Raw genomic sequence first — 15854 nt, 5'->3', positions numbered from 1 at the left:
GCCTTTGACATTTTTATTTTATTTGAATCACATTGAATTAATAATTGTAATTCATTTTACTTTAAGCTATCTAAAAAGTGTTGTATTGAGCTAATTTCATGACTTTAAGCTTGAATATACTGTTCCAAAAAAAACTCAAATTAAAAACCCTAGAAAATAGAACGCCTTTTTTTCTGATTGATTTGGTGTTTTCAGCATAGTGGTAAGTTATGATGAGGACTTTTTAAAATAATAGGAGCACGGAAAAATTCCCAACTTTTATTTGATGTTTCAATTATAATGCTGCATTCACATTTTTTTCTGTTTTCAAAATATTGGGGTACAGTTAAAATGGTGCAAACGACCCCCGGGTCTTTTGTGGTTTCTGTTGCAAGTTTCTGCTCATTTCTAGGTGTCCGAAGGTTATGTGTGGTGGGTCACTCAGAACCTCTATTACGCAAATACACCGACGTTTTACTTCCCCATCCGATATAAGGCGTGATCATAATTTTTCATAAAGCTCCCTCTCCAACCTTACTCTTTTCTGACACTCCGCATCAATGAATCATTACGATGGTTTTTCCTCCCTCCGCAAAAAGGGCATTCCCCCCCCCCCCCCTCTCAGTACCTACGTGGAATGATAATGTTGGCACAGCCGCTGACCGCTTTGGAAAACATAATTTTTCATTTTCGCACACAGCGCACATAATCACCATCGCGAGGCGCGCGCACTTTGGTGGTTCACTTTTTATGAGGTTGATTGTATAGGTGTCTCATAAGCAAAAACATGTGAAGTTGGGATTTTATCGAGTTATGTAGAACAAAGTTTTAACTTTATGTGGCTTTAGAACCCGAATGCATCATTAATTCAATACTTGTAAAAATGCGCATGGGACATTCATGCGATTATAAGCAGTTTTGGGCCTCTGAAACATTATTTTGTATTTTTGTATGCTTTTTTTGGAAGTATCAGACAAAAGCGACGGATGTGGCTTTGTATGACGGAGCATAAACCACTACTCACACATACTTTTGCACAAACAAAGACGTTAAAAGAGTTTTTTGGTCGTCGCCGAGGGCTCATTCCTTCATTATTTTTGTATAATTTAGCGAAGATAATGAGTTTTCGTGAATAAATCCGACATTATGGAGGAAAAAAAGGAAGCATTTCAAACGGTTCTAAAAAAATCTACTGTGTTCATAAGATTATCAAACATTTCATTTTCAGAAGAAAGAAACAACGTGACGAAGCTTAAAACGACGAACTGAAAGCATTTCCGCCTCAAAATCAACCTTCACCCCATTCAAACTCACGCAACCGACAGCCATAACCTCAACTTACAAATCAAACGTCAAACTGTTGAAACAAGCTCCAGTTTGAGGGCGCACATGTGCAGGCGATCTAGAATCCACTCGTCAGTACAAATATGTGGAAAAATTCACACCAAACACGTGTGTCTGTGTGTGTTCTTTCCCACCAACCAATGCCACCGAGGAAATGCACCCGGCAAACCGAGGTAATGTCAATGTCGGAACGTGTTAAATAAAATGTGCGAGCGTTTTCCCCGCACCTGAAACGAGAAAATTGTTGCATTTCCACTACTCTTGACCCGGTTGGGATCCGAGTGGTGCGGTTTTAGGCCCCGGAAAATTTCCTCCCAAAACGGAGGAAAGCTATTAATATAAATATTTTAATTATAATCTGGCCGGGCAAATTAATAAATAATTGAAAATTTGTCAGCGAAAAGAGCTCCACTCTTGGAGGTGGTGACCAGTTCAAAGGATGTTTGTGGGGGTCCGACCGCACAGTCGCTCTCGATAGTCTGTTAGTTAATTATACGCAGTTCCCACGCGCACTGGGCAAACACAGACACACACACACGCACAGATGCTATTAAATTAAGTGGTCCCAACACTTTCAGTGTGAAACTATATTTCTGAGGAAAGGACATTTTGGTAGGTTGAGGTTTGATATGTTTTTTGAGAGGAACCCCGTTTAGCTAAATTACTTTTATAAAATGCGAAATATGATTGATTGATTTGTCACAACACGCTCAACCAATGTAAACAATTTTTAACAATACATTTTTGATGTACGAAAAAATTACTTTTTCTGCAAATCAGGAAAAAAATACACTTGAAAAAATCAGTGAACATTTTGTTTCCCCGCTACGCGTTTGGTAAATAAAAAACCAAAACAGTGTCGAAAATTATTATTTTTCGATACAAGTAGATAAACTTTAAAGCCCTCTAGGAATGAAAAGAATAACTTTTCAGAAGTGATATTGGTAAGTAGGCCAATTCATCACTACAGAAGGACAGGAAAAGAAAATAGTTTCACATACTGAATGGTATTGATTTACGAAATATCCACACTATTGTCACTATTGATGTTTACATTTGGAACGAGCAGGATAGACTCTTTGTTTACACTTCGGCTTCGGCCCTATTACAATGTTTAGCTAGATTTGTGGCGTACTCAAAATTCTGGAAAAACGATTTTTTTTTCATTTAAAAAAAAGTAAAAAAAAAATAATGTATAAACCACCGCTATTTCCCATTACTCATTTAAAGGGAAATTTAATGTACTTTTCGAATGAAAAATAACCAAAAAGGGTTATTTTTTCATTTGAAAAAAATAAATAACATTTTAAAATAACGTGTTTTTTTAACTTTGCAGTATTATTTTTAAGAGTGCAATGTTCTACAAAGTTAAAGAGCAGACAAAAACAAAAATACCATCCTGAATTTTAGTGAGTCTTTTTGTAACATTAGGTATAAGACCATTTCCTCAAAAATTTAGATCGAAAAAAATCGTGACAGCATCTTAAAATTTATTTTTTAAACATGAAAATCTGATATTTTCATAGAAGTGGCATTTTTTTCCATTCAATGTATTAATTCAGAAAGCCCATCCAACTCTCTACAAGTTTGTCTTAGATTACTTTTTGATAAGATGCAACGGCTTCGAAGTACAGCAATTTTTAAATTAAGAATAGCAAAAATATAATTGAGTGCAACTGGCTTCATATACACACACAATGCTTTTATAAGCCTAGGATAACATGTCTACAAAGTTTCATTGAGATCGGAGGGAGTCGAGTACAAAAGTACCAGAAAAATCTTGATTTGAGCAGTATACATCCGAGAATACCCGAAAATGTATTACAAATATTAAAGCGACCAGTCCTGCTGCGTTATGATTGGACCAAAATTCATATAATCTACAGGAAAGATGCGTGGACATACCGTACCAAATGTTCCGAATCAGTTGTGGTTGGGTGTGTAAGTGTAAATTAGAAAATAATTATATTTAAGGGGGTTCGTGGAAATGGAGAAATAAGGTTGGGAAAATGGGGGAGGGGGGGGGGGGGGGGTTGGGAATGTGAAGGCTAGGAAGGAGACACGGTAAAAAAAATTGGAAAGTAGAATTATGTGAGGTTGAATATTAATATTATTATTATTTTTTAGTTCAATTTAGACTGAAAAAGTGACATTACACCAGAAAGTGGTAAAATTATACCTTTATTCTGAGATAAAATATGTACCCCTTTCCAGATGTAATATAACCATGATTTTTTTACTGCGTATTTCATATAATCAATAGATAATAATATTTGGGAGAAAAGTTATCTAGCTAAACAAATATGGAAAGATGTCACCAAAACCAAGAAATCTTCAACAATCAGCTTTAAGATTCAATTACATTTCATCTCTCTGTATCCGAGATTGGACACAGTTCAACCATACAGAAATGTTCACGCTGAGCTTCACTTTTGTCCTGAGCCATAGAAAGATTCTCTTACGATAAAAAATAAATCCGAAACTGTCGTAGAATTTTGTAAAAATAGGCCAAAGATGCCAATGAACAAATTGTTGTTGTTCATTTTTTTAACCTTGGCCTTATAAATAACTTTCAAATCAACATTTAAAAATACGAATCGAAGTAGCCTACGTGAGTTCGGACGTGCATTTTTGCGGTGCCGAAAATTTCCTTTTGGCATCTTTGGGTGAAGAAAAACGTCAAATTTTCGGCACCGAAAAAATTTCACGTCCGAACTCACGTAGGCTACCTTCAAAGTAAACAGATTAGATAAGGTAAGGCGGGAATTCCCAGCTGTCAAAATAGTTAGTTCTGAGAAATGAAAATTTGACCATTTTCGGGCAAATTTCACAAGATTTTTTTTCTGTGGGGTTGTTAAGCATGCCAAACTTAACCGAAAACGCGTTTAGTCAAATTTATTTTTATGTTTTTAAATATTTGTGTTTTAAGGACGTTTTTCGGTTCAGATTGGCATGCTTAACAACCCTACAGATAAAAATCCGGTGAAATTTGGCCAGAAAATGGGCAAATTTTAACTTTTCTCAAAATCTCCAAATAAAATCCGGGTTTCGTGCTAGCTAACTTTTTTGACAGTTTGAAAACCCGCCTTACCTTACTAATCTACATACCTTGGGCTACCTTGATCAATTGTTTGAAATTTTGATTTGAGGGTCATTGATTAGGCCAAGATTTAAAAAAAAATCACAGCAAAAATATATACAAAATCTTTAAAATAAGTTATTGTTTATTAATAAACATGAACTGAATCAAATAAATTGAATATTTTTTTGTATTTTATCGCTAAAGAGAAATAAGGGCACTAGTAAGAGAGTCATTATTTTGAAGAGAGTTCCAAATATATCGTCACTAGAAAAAAGCAGACTATTTTGAAGACATCTGAGTGTCCAATATTAATTGTTTTACAAAATTAAAATAAATTAATAATGCTGTCCAAAAATCTAAAGTTTGAAAAATATTTTGTCGTCTTTCTAATTTTATTAGAACATTGAAGGCGACACAATCTCAATAGATTTGAAGGGATCCGTTTTTTTAGAGCCAAATATGTAAATAATTATAATTATAATTCATCTCGTCTTCTCTGTTGAACAGAAAATTATAAAAGTAAATATTTGCAACGGCTTAAAATTAATTAAGTATTTTGAAATACATTGGCTGTCCCCTAAAAATTAGTTCCTTAAATTTGACAACAGATTGTTATTTATAACAATCTGTTACCACTTCCTTCCTCTGCAACTAATTGCAAAAGTTCACACAACAAAACGGGCAACATTTCCATAACAACGCATTTTCCCGCTACCAAACGAAACTAACTATTTCTCATGAGCAATGGACGGTGAAACAGGGCGTTGTTCAAATACAACACACATGCGACCTTTACGAACTTGCGACATTCATTAGTTGAACTGTCAACAGCAGTCTGGAGCGCGCGCTAGGCACCGTTTGGCAACACTGTTGTTTAACAGCTGGGTCGAGGACATCCTTAAAAAAGATTGTGGTTCAAATGCTATTTTTGATAAATATCACCTTAAAATTTTATAAAAAAGCAAAATTACTCATAATTTAATGCAGTTTTTATAACACAAAAACATAATGTGCTTAAAACAAGTTTAAGAACCGTACTTCAAATGCCAAACCAAGTCAACGGAAGTGCCCTAAATTCGCGTTCCACACCTTTCAGCCCCAAGGCAAACTTTAATTTCCATTTGCGTCAGAAAAGTTCGCCCGTCGGTCGTCTCGTAGAGGCAGAAAACACCCCTAATCCACATCACCTACCCCACGACCGTCATCATCGAAGAGAGCCTCTCGAAAACAAATTCAATCTTGTTTTTCGGCAACAATAGTCCAACCTCGAGTGCGGTGTGGTGGTGGGGTTGCTCCGGATTACATGGACCGTCTCCCGCAGCAACTCGGGCCTCCTTTTTTGGCTCAGGTAGGTGAAAATCCCACCGGAGTGAGGGGAAAAAACACCCAGATAATATACACACAAAAAAAGTTTACCCACCAAAATAAGGGGTAATAACTAGAGAAAACTCGGAGGGTAGCTGGCGAAAAAAGAAAGCCCCGAGCCGAACGAAAACTTTGTTAAGCAGCCATGAGACTTCGCCACCGGAGGCACATCAGGGTAGTGCCTTAAACTCGGCCCAGCCCGGGCGAAAGTTTGAACATGAAATTTCTTAAAATATTTATTTAATAATTCAGCTTATATTAAAAGCACGCTCAAACCACTTTATTACGCTGCGGGGGGAGGGGAGGGTAAGCAAGTGGGTGGAAGCTTTCCGGCAAAGAAAAGAACCACTTCTGGTGGGACCGTAATTTTCCCAGCTGGAATGAGAAGAGGTTCGCTCACATACGGTTGCAGAGCGAAGGTCTGTTGAGGCTCAGCCAAGGAACACGACAATGAAGTTTACTCGCATGACTATGCGTCAACTATGCGTTCAGGGAGCATAGTTCAGGGAAGGTGCTTCACGAGGTTGTTTTTTTTTTTGCTGTCAACGGTCTAGCTCAGTGAGAAGGGTTTATGGAGGTGCATTTCATGAAAACACAACTTTGTAGACTTTGCTTTGCTTTCATGCAAAGTGTCGACAATCTCCGGATAAATTGATTCTTCAGATTAAAATTTTTCGAGGACTTTAATGATGCTGCCTCAGAAAGAAAAATCCTACCGTGCTCAGATATTTCTTTGAATTTTCGGAAAAAAATCCCAAGTGACGCAAAAGATGCCTTTTATAGTTTTACGTTTCAAAAAATCGCAAAGGTCAATAAATATTAATTTTGGTTAGACTGGTACAAATATTTAAATAGTTTTTTTCACCCTTTGCACTTAAAAATCAGCCTAAAAAATCAGGGGGGCAAAAAAATTTAAAAAAAAATTAAAAAATGCGTTGTTTTGGTTTATTAAAAAATATTTTATTTTTTTTTAATTTTCGATGTTAAGTACCGCAAAAAGTTTTTTTATTATTTTGCTAAAATTTTTGTAGTCGTCAAATCTTGCATTCTTTGAGAACTAATGATTACAAAAACAACTGAATTTCTAAATCTATTGTTTTACTTTTTTTTACCCCGGCCAGATCCGAGGGACAAAAACTTTGAAAAATATTCACATTTTAAAAATCTAAAAATCTCATAGAAGTGGTGTGTATTTTTATTTCAGCGTATTTTTTTTCAGAAAGCCCGTCCAATTTCCTACAAGTTTTTCTTTGACCACTTTTTGATAATATGCAACGGCTTTGAGATACAATAATTTTTAAATTGCAAAATACAACAAATTTAATTAACTTACACCCTTCTCAAATGTTGTTTTCGAATAAAATTGGCTGCATATACACAAAAATGGCTTATATAGGTCTAGGATAACATGCCTACAAAGTTTCATTGAAATCGAAGAGGGTCAGGTATAAAAGTACCAGAAAAATTCCCGATATGAGCTGGAATTGCCTAGTAGTAAGAGTCTACCAATGCACAATTCGCTCAGATTCGGTCATTCGATTTTGTTGTTGCTTTTAAACCGGCAGAAACTTTTTTGGTGCCATCTATATGTTGAATATTCCGATTTTTTGAAATACAATATCTTCAAAAATTTTAAATATTTCAAAAGGGCCAAACATTCAAAAACTCATTTTTTTAATTTATTTTTTTCAGTATAGTTCTTATCCATACCTAGATCGTTGCCGAATCGATCAAAAATTCCTTCAAAAGATACAGATTTTTGAATGTTCATACATAATTTTTATATAACCAGCTGCCAAATTTGTATGGAAAATTAAATGGACAAACAATTGATGCAAAATGGCTTCTTTAGGCATACCAATGGCATCAAAAAAGTTTCAGCCGGATAAAAAAAAAATACAAAAAACAAAAATTGATGAAAAAAGACCAATTTCGTAGAGAACATTGATGTTTTACAAAGTGTAGAGCAGAAAAAAAATAAAAAAGAAATATTTTGATGCATAAACATAAGGGATTTGCATTTATTCTTTGCGAGTAATCAAAAATTCACGAAAATGATAATTTTCAAGTGTTTTTTTTTATTCGGAAACTTAATATTCAAATCAAATTCTTTTCTCTTCCTGAGCAGTTCTCTCAGATTTCGGTCATTCAATTTTTTTTTTTGTATTTTTTAATCCGACTGAAACTTTTTTGGTGCCTTCGGTATGCCCAAAGAAACCATTTTGCCTCAATTGTTTGTCCATAAAATTTTCCATGCAAATTTGGCAGCTGTCCATACAAAAACGATATAAGAAAATTCAAAATTCTGTGTCTTTTGAAGGAATTTTCTGATCGATTTGATATTTTCAGAAAATTTGTAGATATGGATATAGACCACACTGAAAAAAAATTATAAACTGTGAAAATTTTTTTGGTGATTTTTTGTTTAATTTTTTTCACCAAAACATGATTTGTAAAAAAACACTATTTTTATTTTTTTTCTTTTTTGATAGTTTTAGAGGACATCAAATGCCAACTTTTCAGAAATTTCCGGGTTGTGCAAAAAATCTTTGACCGAGTTATAAATTTTTTATTCAATACTGAGTTTTTCAAATAATCGAAATATTGGTCGCAAAAAAATTTCAACTTCAATTTTCGATTTAAAACGAAATTTCCAATCAAAAAGTGCTTAAGTAAAATTTTTGATAAAGTGTACCGTTTTCTAGTTAGGGCCATTTTTAAGGTAACTTTTTTCAAAATAGTCGCAGTTTTCAATTTCAAATCATGTTTTGGTGACAAAAAGTTAAACAAAAAATCATCAAAAAATTTTTTACAGTTTATTTTTTTTTCAGTGTAATCCATATCCATATCTACAAATTTACCGATGATACCAAATCGATCAGAAAATTCCTTCAAAAGATACAGAATTTTGAATTTTCTAATATCGTTTTTGTATGGACAGCTGCCAAATTTGTATGGAAAATTTTATGGACAAACAATTGATGCAAAATGGTTTCTTTGGGCATACCGAAGGCACCAAAAAAGTTTCAGTCGGATTAAAAAATAAAAAGTTAAAATTCTAAAAAAAGACCGATTTCGTAGAGAATTTCTTTCTTATTTTTGCCGAAGGCATCGAAAAGAAAATGCGTCCAAAAGCTACAATTTTTTTATTTTTTTACGTAAGATTTTGTATGAAAAGCTGCCAAATATTTTTGGAGCCTATGGTCAATCCCAGAATTCGGGGAAAATTGCCCAAATGTGGTAATGTATGTAATGTGAATTTTCATAATTATTTTAAATATTTGTTACTACCACAAATTATAACATCAAATAGAAATTAAAATTTACAATGGACGAGATTCCTGTTGCATTGTAAATATTTAGATTTAGAGATTAACTTTCCAGGATCATGTTGTACAGCTTCGGTCTGTTGGATAAATTTGTAGAGTATTTAATTTCCTTGGAGAATCACAACTTTTAAATGGACATTATACCGCCTACTGGAAAAATTGTAGGAAAGTTAGTTTCTCAATATTTGTTTTCTGTTATTCCCATACCAAAATTCATTTTAATAATTGTATTATTTTATAAATAAAATAAATATATTTTTCTGCAATAAAACTAATCAAATTTTGATTCATAAAATTTTCATACATGTACGGTCTATAAATTCGTGGAATGTCCGAAAATTGCGAAAATGTACTGGTTCATCATAAAGTTCATTTTGTACCAAACATTACAAAACATTACCCAAAACTACGAATCCAAATAATTTTCTGCAAGACCTACTTGCACAATTTACCGAGCTGGAAAACATACTAAAATTCCATGCAAACACCGCGCTACGAAAAGTTCCACCTCGGACGATGTTTTCTGGCTGACTTTCTGCTGAAATCCCCAGTTGGGTAGGTTCACAGCAGCAAAAAAAAGTTCCACCGGACACGGCGACTCAAATAGACCTGTTCCGCGGCTTCACAGTCGAGCCAAACCCAACTCAAGCCACACACACACAGGCGCGGTTGTTTGTGCCAGCAAGCTTTTCGCTGTTTGAGTTGACGAAAGCTGACCGGGACTCCGGGTTCCCTGGGTGGTTTGAATTGAGTTCTAGCAGCGTGACCGGGTTAACGGTCAGTAGAGGTAGTTTTGGTTTAGCGGAAATTCTAGCAATTTAATGCACGGCTTGCATTTGGGTTGTTGAATGGAAAAAGTTTTGTAATTAGACTAGTTTGAAGGCACTCAGAGATAATATAACATTGATTTGAAAAAAAGTGAAACTCACCTCTTCACCAGCGCCTTGTGCTCGTTCTCCTGGCTGATGGCGACCATGGCGTGCTTGCACGTGGGCACCACCTTCTGCCGGATGGTCCAGTAGCAGGTCACGTTGCGCGGGTACATCCCCGGATAGTTGGGACTCTGCAGGCGACACTTCTTCCGGTAGCACTCGTCGTACTGCCGGGTGCAGTACGTCCCCGGCGTCACCCGTCCCAGCTCGAGCAACTCGTTCGGCGCTCCATACCTGGGTAAATTCGTAGCAAAAACAACAACAAAAAAAAGTGTAGAATTGTATCAGTTTCAGCTGGCAATCCTTGAAAGTTGTCTCGTTTGGTGGTGGGGGATGCAGGAAGGGTTCGAGGGAAATCGGAGGGAAATGTACAAACGTTCACCAATCACTCTCCAAGGACGTTCTTCTTGACAATTATCGCCCAACCGGAACCGGGTGGCATCCGGAGCAAAAGTTTGCCGGTTCCGGGCGACAACGGCATCCCAATGTTTCACAATGTTTTGTCGTGTTTATTTTCAAATTACCATATGGTCCTGTATGTTTGGAAAACTCATTCAATAAATGTCATTCATCAAGTTTTATTCCCAAGCCAAGTTTTAAGTACAAACTTAAAGTCCAGTTAAATGCCATGCCAACGGTCTTCATTTGGGTATCCCCTTCAAATAGTTGCGGCAGCCTGAAAAATTTAACATAACCTTTCTGTTTCCAGTGATTTACCATCACTTCTCGTACAAGACGTATGTGTGCCTTTTGAATGTGCATTTGAGAAGCACGAAAGGACTTGGGAAAACAAGTTTTGATTGCAGCATTTCCGCTACCTCCCGTCCTCCCTACCGACCGTTTCCCGTAGGACTCTTCTCGCCCTACCGCCGGATGCTGGGCTCTGTTCAGCTGCTTCCGTCAAAGACTCTCTCGTCTGTACGTGTGCCGCCCCTAAATTTGCGAATGTGTGCCCCAGTATTTACCAAGTCTTTCGGTTGTTGTTTCCATTTGCTCCGGAGTTTGTCCTCACCGAATGCATCTTGTTTGCCAACATGGACTTTCTTGAGCTCATGGTCCAAGCTCTTCGAAAGTCGAGACGACGCAGGGCGAATTCATATATTTGGTCCTTGATGTCCGTCAAATGTTTACTTCCGGGAGGGCAACTCCAGACGATGCTGGGATATTGCGAAAGGCATCAAAAAGTGAACTTGCTCTTTCCCTCAGTTCATGTAAGTGTATGTGTGAATCTCTTTGATTTGGGAAATTTATTGACTCAAAAACATTTCAAGAAGACGGGATGCATCGTTCGAAGAACTAGAGCTGAATGCTGAAAACAAACACTACCAGCATAGCTGTGAAGTCACCTTAACGAATTGAACACCTTCTTGAATAGAAGGAAGTCTTCTGGGAAGTTCCGACTTTCTTTGAAATTGGTAACTAAATTCTTCGTAGCAAGATTATGTTGCTTGCAGATGACACAACTCGACATTTTTGAAATCTTTGTCAGTGAACGTCTAAAATAAGAGGGTGCGCATGGTTGTTTGAAATGATTGCATAATCCCAAAAAATACAATTTTATTTATTGGCGGAGAATTCACTAAAATTCAATTCTGTCAATTGTAGCGTATTCAGGAAGCCCAAATCTATCGTACCTTGACGAAACTGAAGCGTTTACAGAAATAAACTTCAAAAATGTCGAGTTTTGTGATCCAACTAAAGTTTCTTCAATATTACTTGAAACCATATCTTATTTTAGTCCAACTTATTACATAGATCAAAATTGTGGATGAAATTCGATGAAGCCGGCGTTAAAACGTTTTCCTCAGCAGCATTCTGGCGTACTGCATTTCTCTTTTTGGTTCAGGAACCGTGTCCCAAATTATGCACTGGTGCCGACCGATTTTACTTACGCGTCTACCGTTGAGATTGGCACCACTGTAACAAAAACATTTTTTAAAAGCTTTCGAAAGGTGACTTAGTCCGTTTGATCTTACTCGTGCTTACAGTTGTCAAACCACCAACCTCCGGTATATTTAACAGAACAGAATACTGTCTGAGCCCGATCGTTGTCACCATCAAAAGTGCTGAACCGCATTCCCACGTGGACCTTCAAGGCATCCCCCGCCGTACCCGAATAACTGCCCAACTTCTTCAGGATGTACTTCTCCTGCTCGTTACCGATCTCAAACGAAGAATACCGCGCATAGTAGTATCGATCATCAAAGGTGACCATCTCGACGAGCAGTTCGTGCCGGCCTGCGTTCGTTATCTCGTGAATGCGTTCCAGCCCTAGCCAGAACTCTCGGTTCAGATCCCCGAAGCCATCCCTGTAGTCGACCCAGCTGCGGTAAAAATCTTCCGAACCATCAACTCGCTGCTGGATCACCAACCAACCGTCCCCGGTCATCGCGTGGTGCTTCACACAAACCACCGGAAAGGGGGTCGAGTTCTTGGACAGCTGCATAAGGTACTGATCGTGTCGATCGACGTGCTGGCAAGAGTCGACGATCCTTCCCTGAAGAGTGCGAATTGTGACGTTGCGAACTGAACCGGTGTTGTTCTTTAGGCAGATTTCTTCTAAATTGAGATGTTTTCTGTAACGAGGGGACAGTTGAAGTCTTTCCAAGGTATTGCTCGGAACATGAAACTGACGAGCATTCCAAACCATCGAAGCGCGATTTAATAGCAGCGTGGTGACCGAAGGTAACACTACGTTTTGCGGTCTGAGGACAACTTCCTGGGACGGCTTGAATAAACTTGAAGGAGGTTAGTATTGATAAGACTAAAAGACAACTTGGACGTGACATGTTGGAGACGAATAAACTATAATTGTAAACCACTTGAGGTAGTGGTTTCATAATTCTGCACTAAATAGGCAAAGTTATACCAATTAGCTGTTTAGTTCTGCCAATTAGAAACAATTAGATCGCTCACGGCGTGTTCAAAACAGTCGCAACCGCTGATGCAAACAAGTTGTTTCAACGCTCATAACAGAACATTTACCTGGCAAAGAATGTCGTATTCAAAGCTATTTTTTGTACTAGTGCTATTCAGCCTAACTGAATTACTTCAAGGTGCTCTTGGAAGTTGTCCCAAAATCGAAAAACGTGGTATTTCCTTGGGTCATGAAGCTTCCATTGCATCTCGTTTCGATAGTCAAGAATGCTTGTTAGTTACACTTATCACAGCTGATATTTATCAAATTTGAGTCGTGCATCTCATTTCAGGAAGTTTATCAACGTGAAAGAAATTTGTTCCAAGAACACCACCAAAGTCATCCAACAACCAGAAAAAATCATCAATTCTTGTCAGCAAATCGATCGCCAGGATCAATATCTGCTGCAAATAACTACGAGCTCAACGCCCTTCCCAGTTCTCTGCGTGCTGCACCACCAGCTAAGCGGAGATAATTGGCTGGTGATCCAGCAGCGATTGGACGGCTCGGAGAACTTCTACCGCAACTGGGTCGAGTATCGCGAAGGGTTCGGAGATCTGAACAGGGAGTTTTGGCTGGGCTTGGAGCACATCCACCAGATTACGACCTCAGCAAGGCATGAGCTGCTGGTTGAGATCGGAAACTTTGGGCAGGATAGCTTTGGGTGGGCGAGATATTCGCGGTTTGTTGTGGGCGATGAAAGCCAGAGGTTTATACTGCAGGAGTTGGGGAGCTACAGCGGAACGATTGGGGACAGTTTGACTCCAAATTTGGGTAAACGGTTTTCCACCTATGACAACGACAATGAACGAAGTGGTTGGGAGAACTGTGCCGCTAGGTATAAGGGAGCCTGGTGGTACGATCACTGCTATGTGTAGTAAGTTTGTAATTTGAACTGCATGGAAGAATTAGTCAAGGTTTATTTCTAATTTCAGTGGAGCAAATTTGAACGGACCCTACGCTAAAACTAACAACCACTATTCAATCATTTGGTGGAGTTATGGTCATCTGAAAAGTTTGGGTTTTACGAGGATGATGCTGCGAAGAGTTGACTAGAAGGAGTAATTCTGTAAATGACTTTTATAAACAATTAAGAATAAAGTTCTATAAATATTTCTAAATGATTTTATTTCAATGAATATGTCCTAAATCGTTTCCCTCAGCAGCATTCTAACGTACTTCAAGCTCTTCATCGGTCTTCCCATTCCAAGCCAAATAATTGACTGGTACTTGCCGTTGTTCTCGTACTTTCCATTCAAATTGGCTCCACTAAAATTAAAAAAGAACATCGTCAATTCTGCCCCTCAACCACCATGATCTACTCACTCTGCAAAGCACTGATCGTACCACCAAGCCCCAATATACGTCACGGCACAATCCGTCGACTGCGCCTGATCATTATCGTTGTCGTACGTACTGAACCGCATCCCCAGATGCGCCCTCAAACTATCCCCAGCCGTTCCAGAATATCCACCCAACTTGTTCAGCACGTACTTCTCCTCCTCGGTACCAATCTCAAATGACGAGTACCGCGCATAGTGGAACGTATTATCGAACCCAACCATCTCCACCAGCAGCTCATGGGGAGCCGCGTTCGTAATGTGGTAAATGTTCTCCAACCCGAGCCAAAACTCGCGGCTCAAGTTGCCAAACCCGTCCCGATAGTCGACCCAGTTGCGGAAAAAGTTCTCCGACCCGTCGACACGCTGCTGAATCACCAGCCAGCCATCGCCCGTTAGTTGGTGCTTGTGCAGGCAAACCACCGGGATCGGGGCCGATTTGTCCCGCAGCTGAAGCAGATATTGACCGGAGTGATACGTTTTACGGCAGGTGTGGATCGTCTCGAGAGGCGTTGTGAGTGACGACGGTGAGGTCGTGTTTGCTTGCTGAAGCAACAGTTGACTAGAATTAAGATCATTGTGAATGCTCGACTGAGGAATTGGGGATTTCAAACGTACTTGGTCACTTCCAGCAGCTTGGTCAGGTTTCGAACCAGTCCACCATCGGATACCGGACTTGAACTCACTCTCTTCAGCTGCTCAATCCCTTCAAGTATGCTGTGCTCATTGTGCGTCGTTTTGCGTTGACTCTCCAGAAACAGCTCGGACAGTTTCTCCAAATTAGTTACGGGTCCGTCAATTCTTGGAAAAAATTACACCATCAAGATCAAGTCAACTCAGCAGTAGCTTAGGAATCTTACAGACACTCCAAATGTTCTAAGCGAGGACAAATGTGCCCGCATTCCTTGTCGGCTGACGATACGAACACAGCTTTGAGGATCAGCAACGAAAACACTGCTCTGAGAGCAGACATGATCTCAACGGGTTCTGAACTAACACTGGGGTACGTTGAAAAGTAAATCAGCGGTCATTTGAAGTGGTCAAATGAGCGTGAAATTACATGAACAGAAAATTACCTCTTGCTCGAACATTAATACAAAATAGGCTAAGTGGAAAATATCAAACAATAACATCCAAAAGTTGAAGACTGCTTATTACTTATTAATATATTAATATTCTTTACAAAGGGTTGCCTGTATCGCTCAGGCTGGCAAGTAGCCAAAAATATTCTGAAATTTCGACTTTTCTGATTGGTAATTAATTAATTAATCAGTAGTATACAAGCAGTTAAAATGATTTTTAGTGATTTAGCCGTAATTGCAGTAATTTCACAACTCCTTTGGTTTTGGCCGTGTGATAGTTTCAAAATATTAATTAATTTAGGTGATCTGCAATTTATATTCGGACGCTGAGAACCTAACCAATAAATTCAAACCGAAATTTGGCTGGAGGAAAATGTGACTTCAAATCTATATTAGTTTGCGTAGTCTGCCACTAACTGTTTGAACTTTGACAATATAAATTAATTAATTGAAACCACCAGACCATTTGAACAAATATGCCACA

At 38.2% G+C, this 15854-nt stretch overlaps 1 protein-coding gene across 2 annotated transcripts in view; it reads right to left on the bottom strand.

Moving 5' to 3' along the window:
* LOC6031035 overlaps positions 1-15854 on the bottom strand; it is a 260819-nt gene that overhangs the window by 52117 nt on the left and 192848 nt on the right. For both annotated transcript variants that reach the window (XM_038261456.1, XM_001841835.2), the window contains exon 9: positions 10029-10265. In XM_038261456.1, the coding sequence (XP_038117384.1) occupies positions 10029-10265 (237 nt within the window). The remainder of the gene's footprint in view (positions 1-10028; positions 10266-15854) is intronic.

Source organism: Culex quinquefasciatus, chromosome 3, assembly GCF_015732765.1.
Source record: "Culex quinquefasciatus strain JHB chromosome 3, VPISU_Cqui_1.0_pri_paternal, whole genome shotgun sequence".
Taxonomy (NCBI): Eukaryota; Metazoa; Arthropoda; class Insecta; order Diptera; family Culicidae; genus Culex; species Culex quinquefasciatus.
The sequence above is the reverse complement of the archived record's forward strand: the minus strand, read 5'-3'. Positions and strand labels throughout refer to the sequence as shown.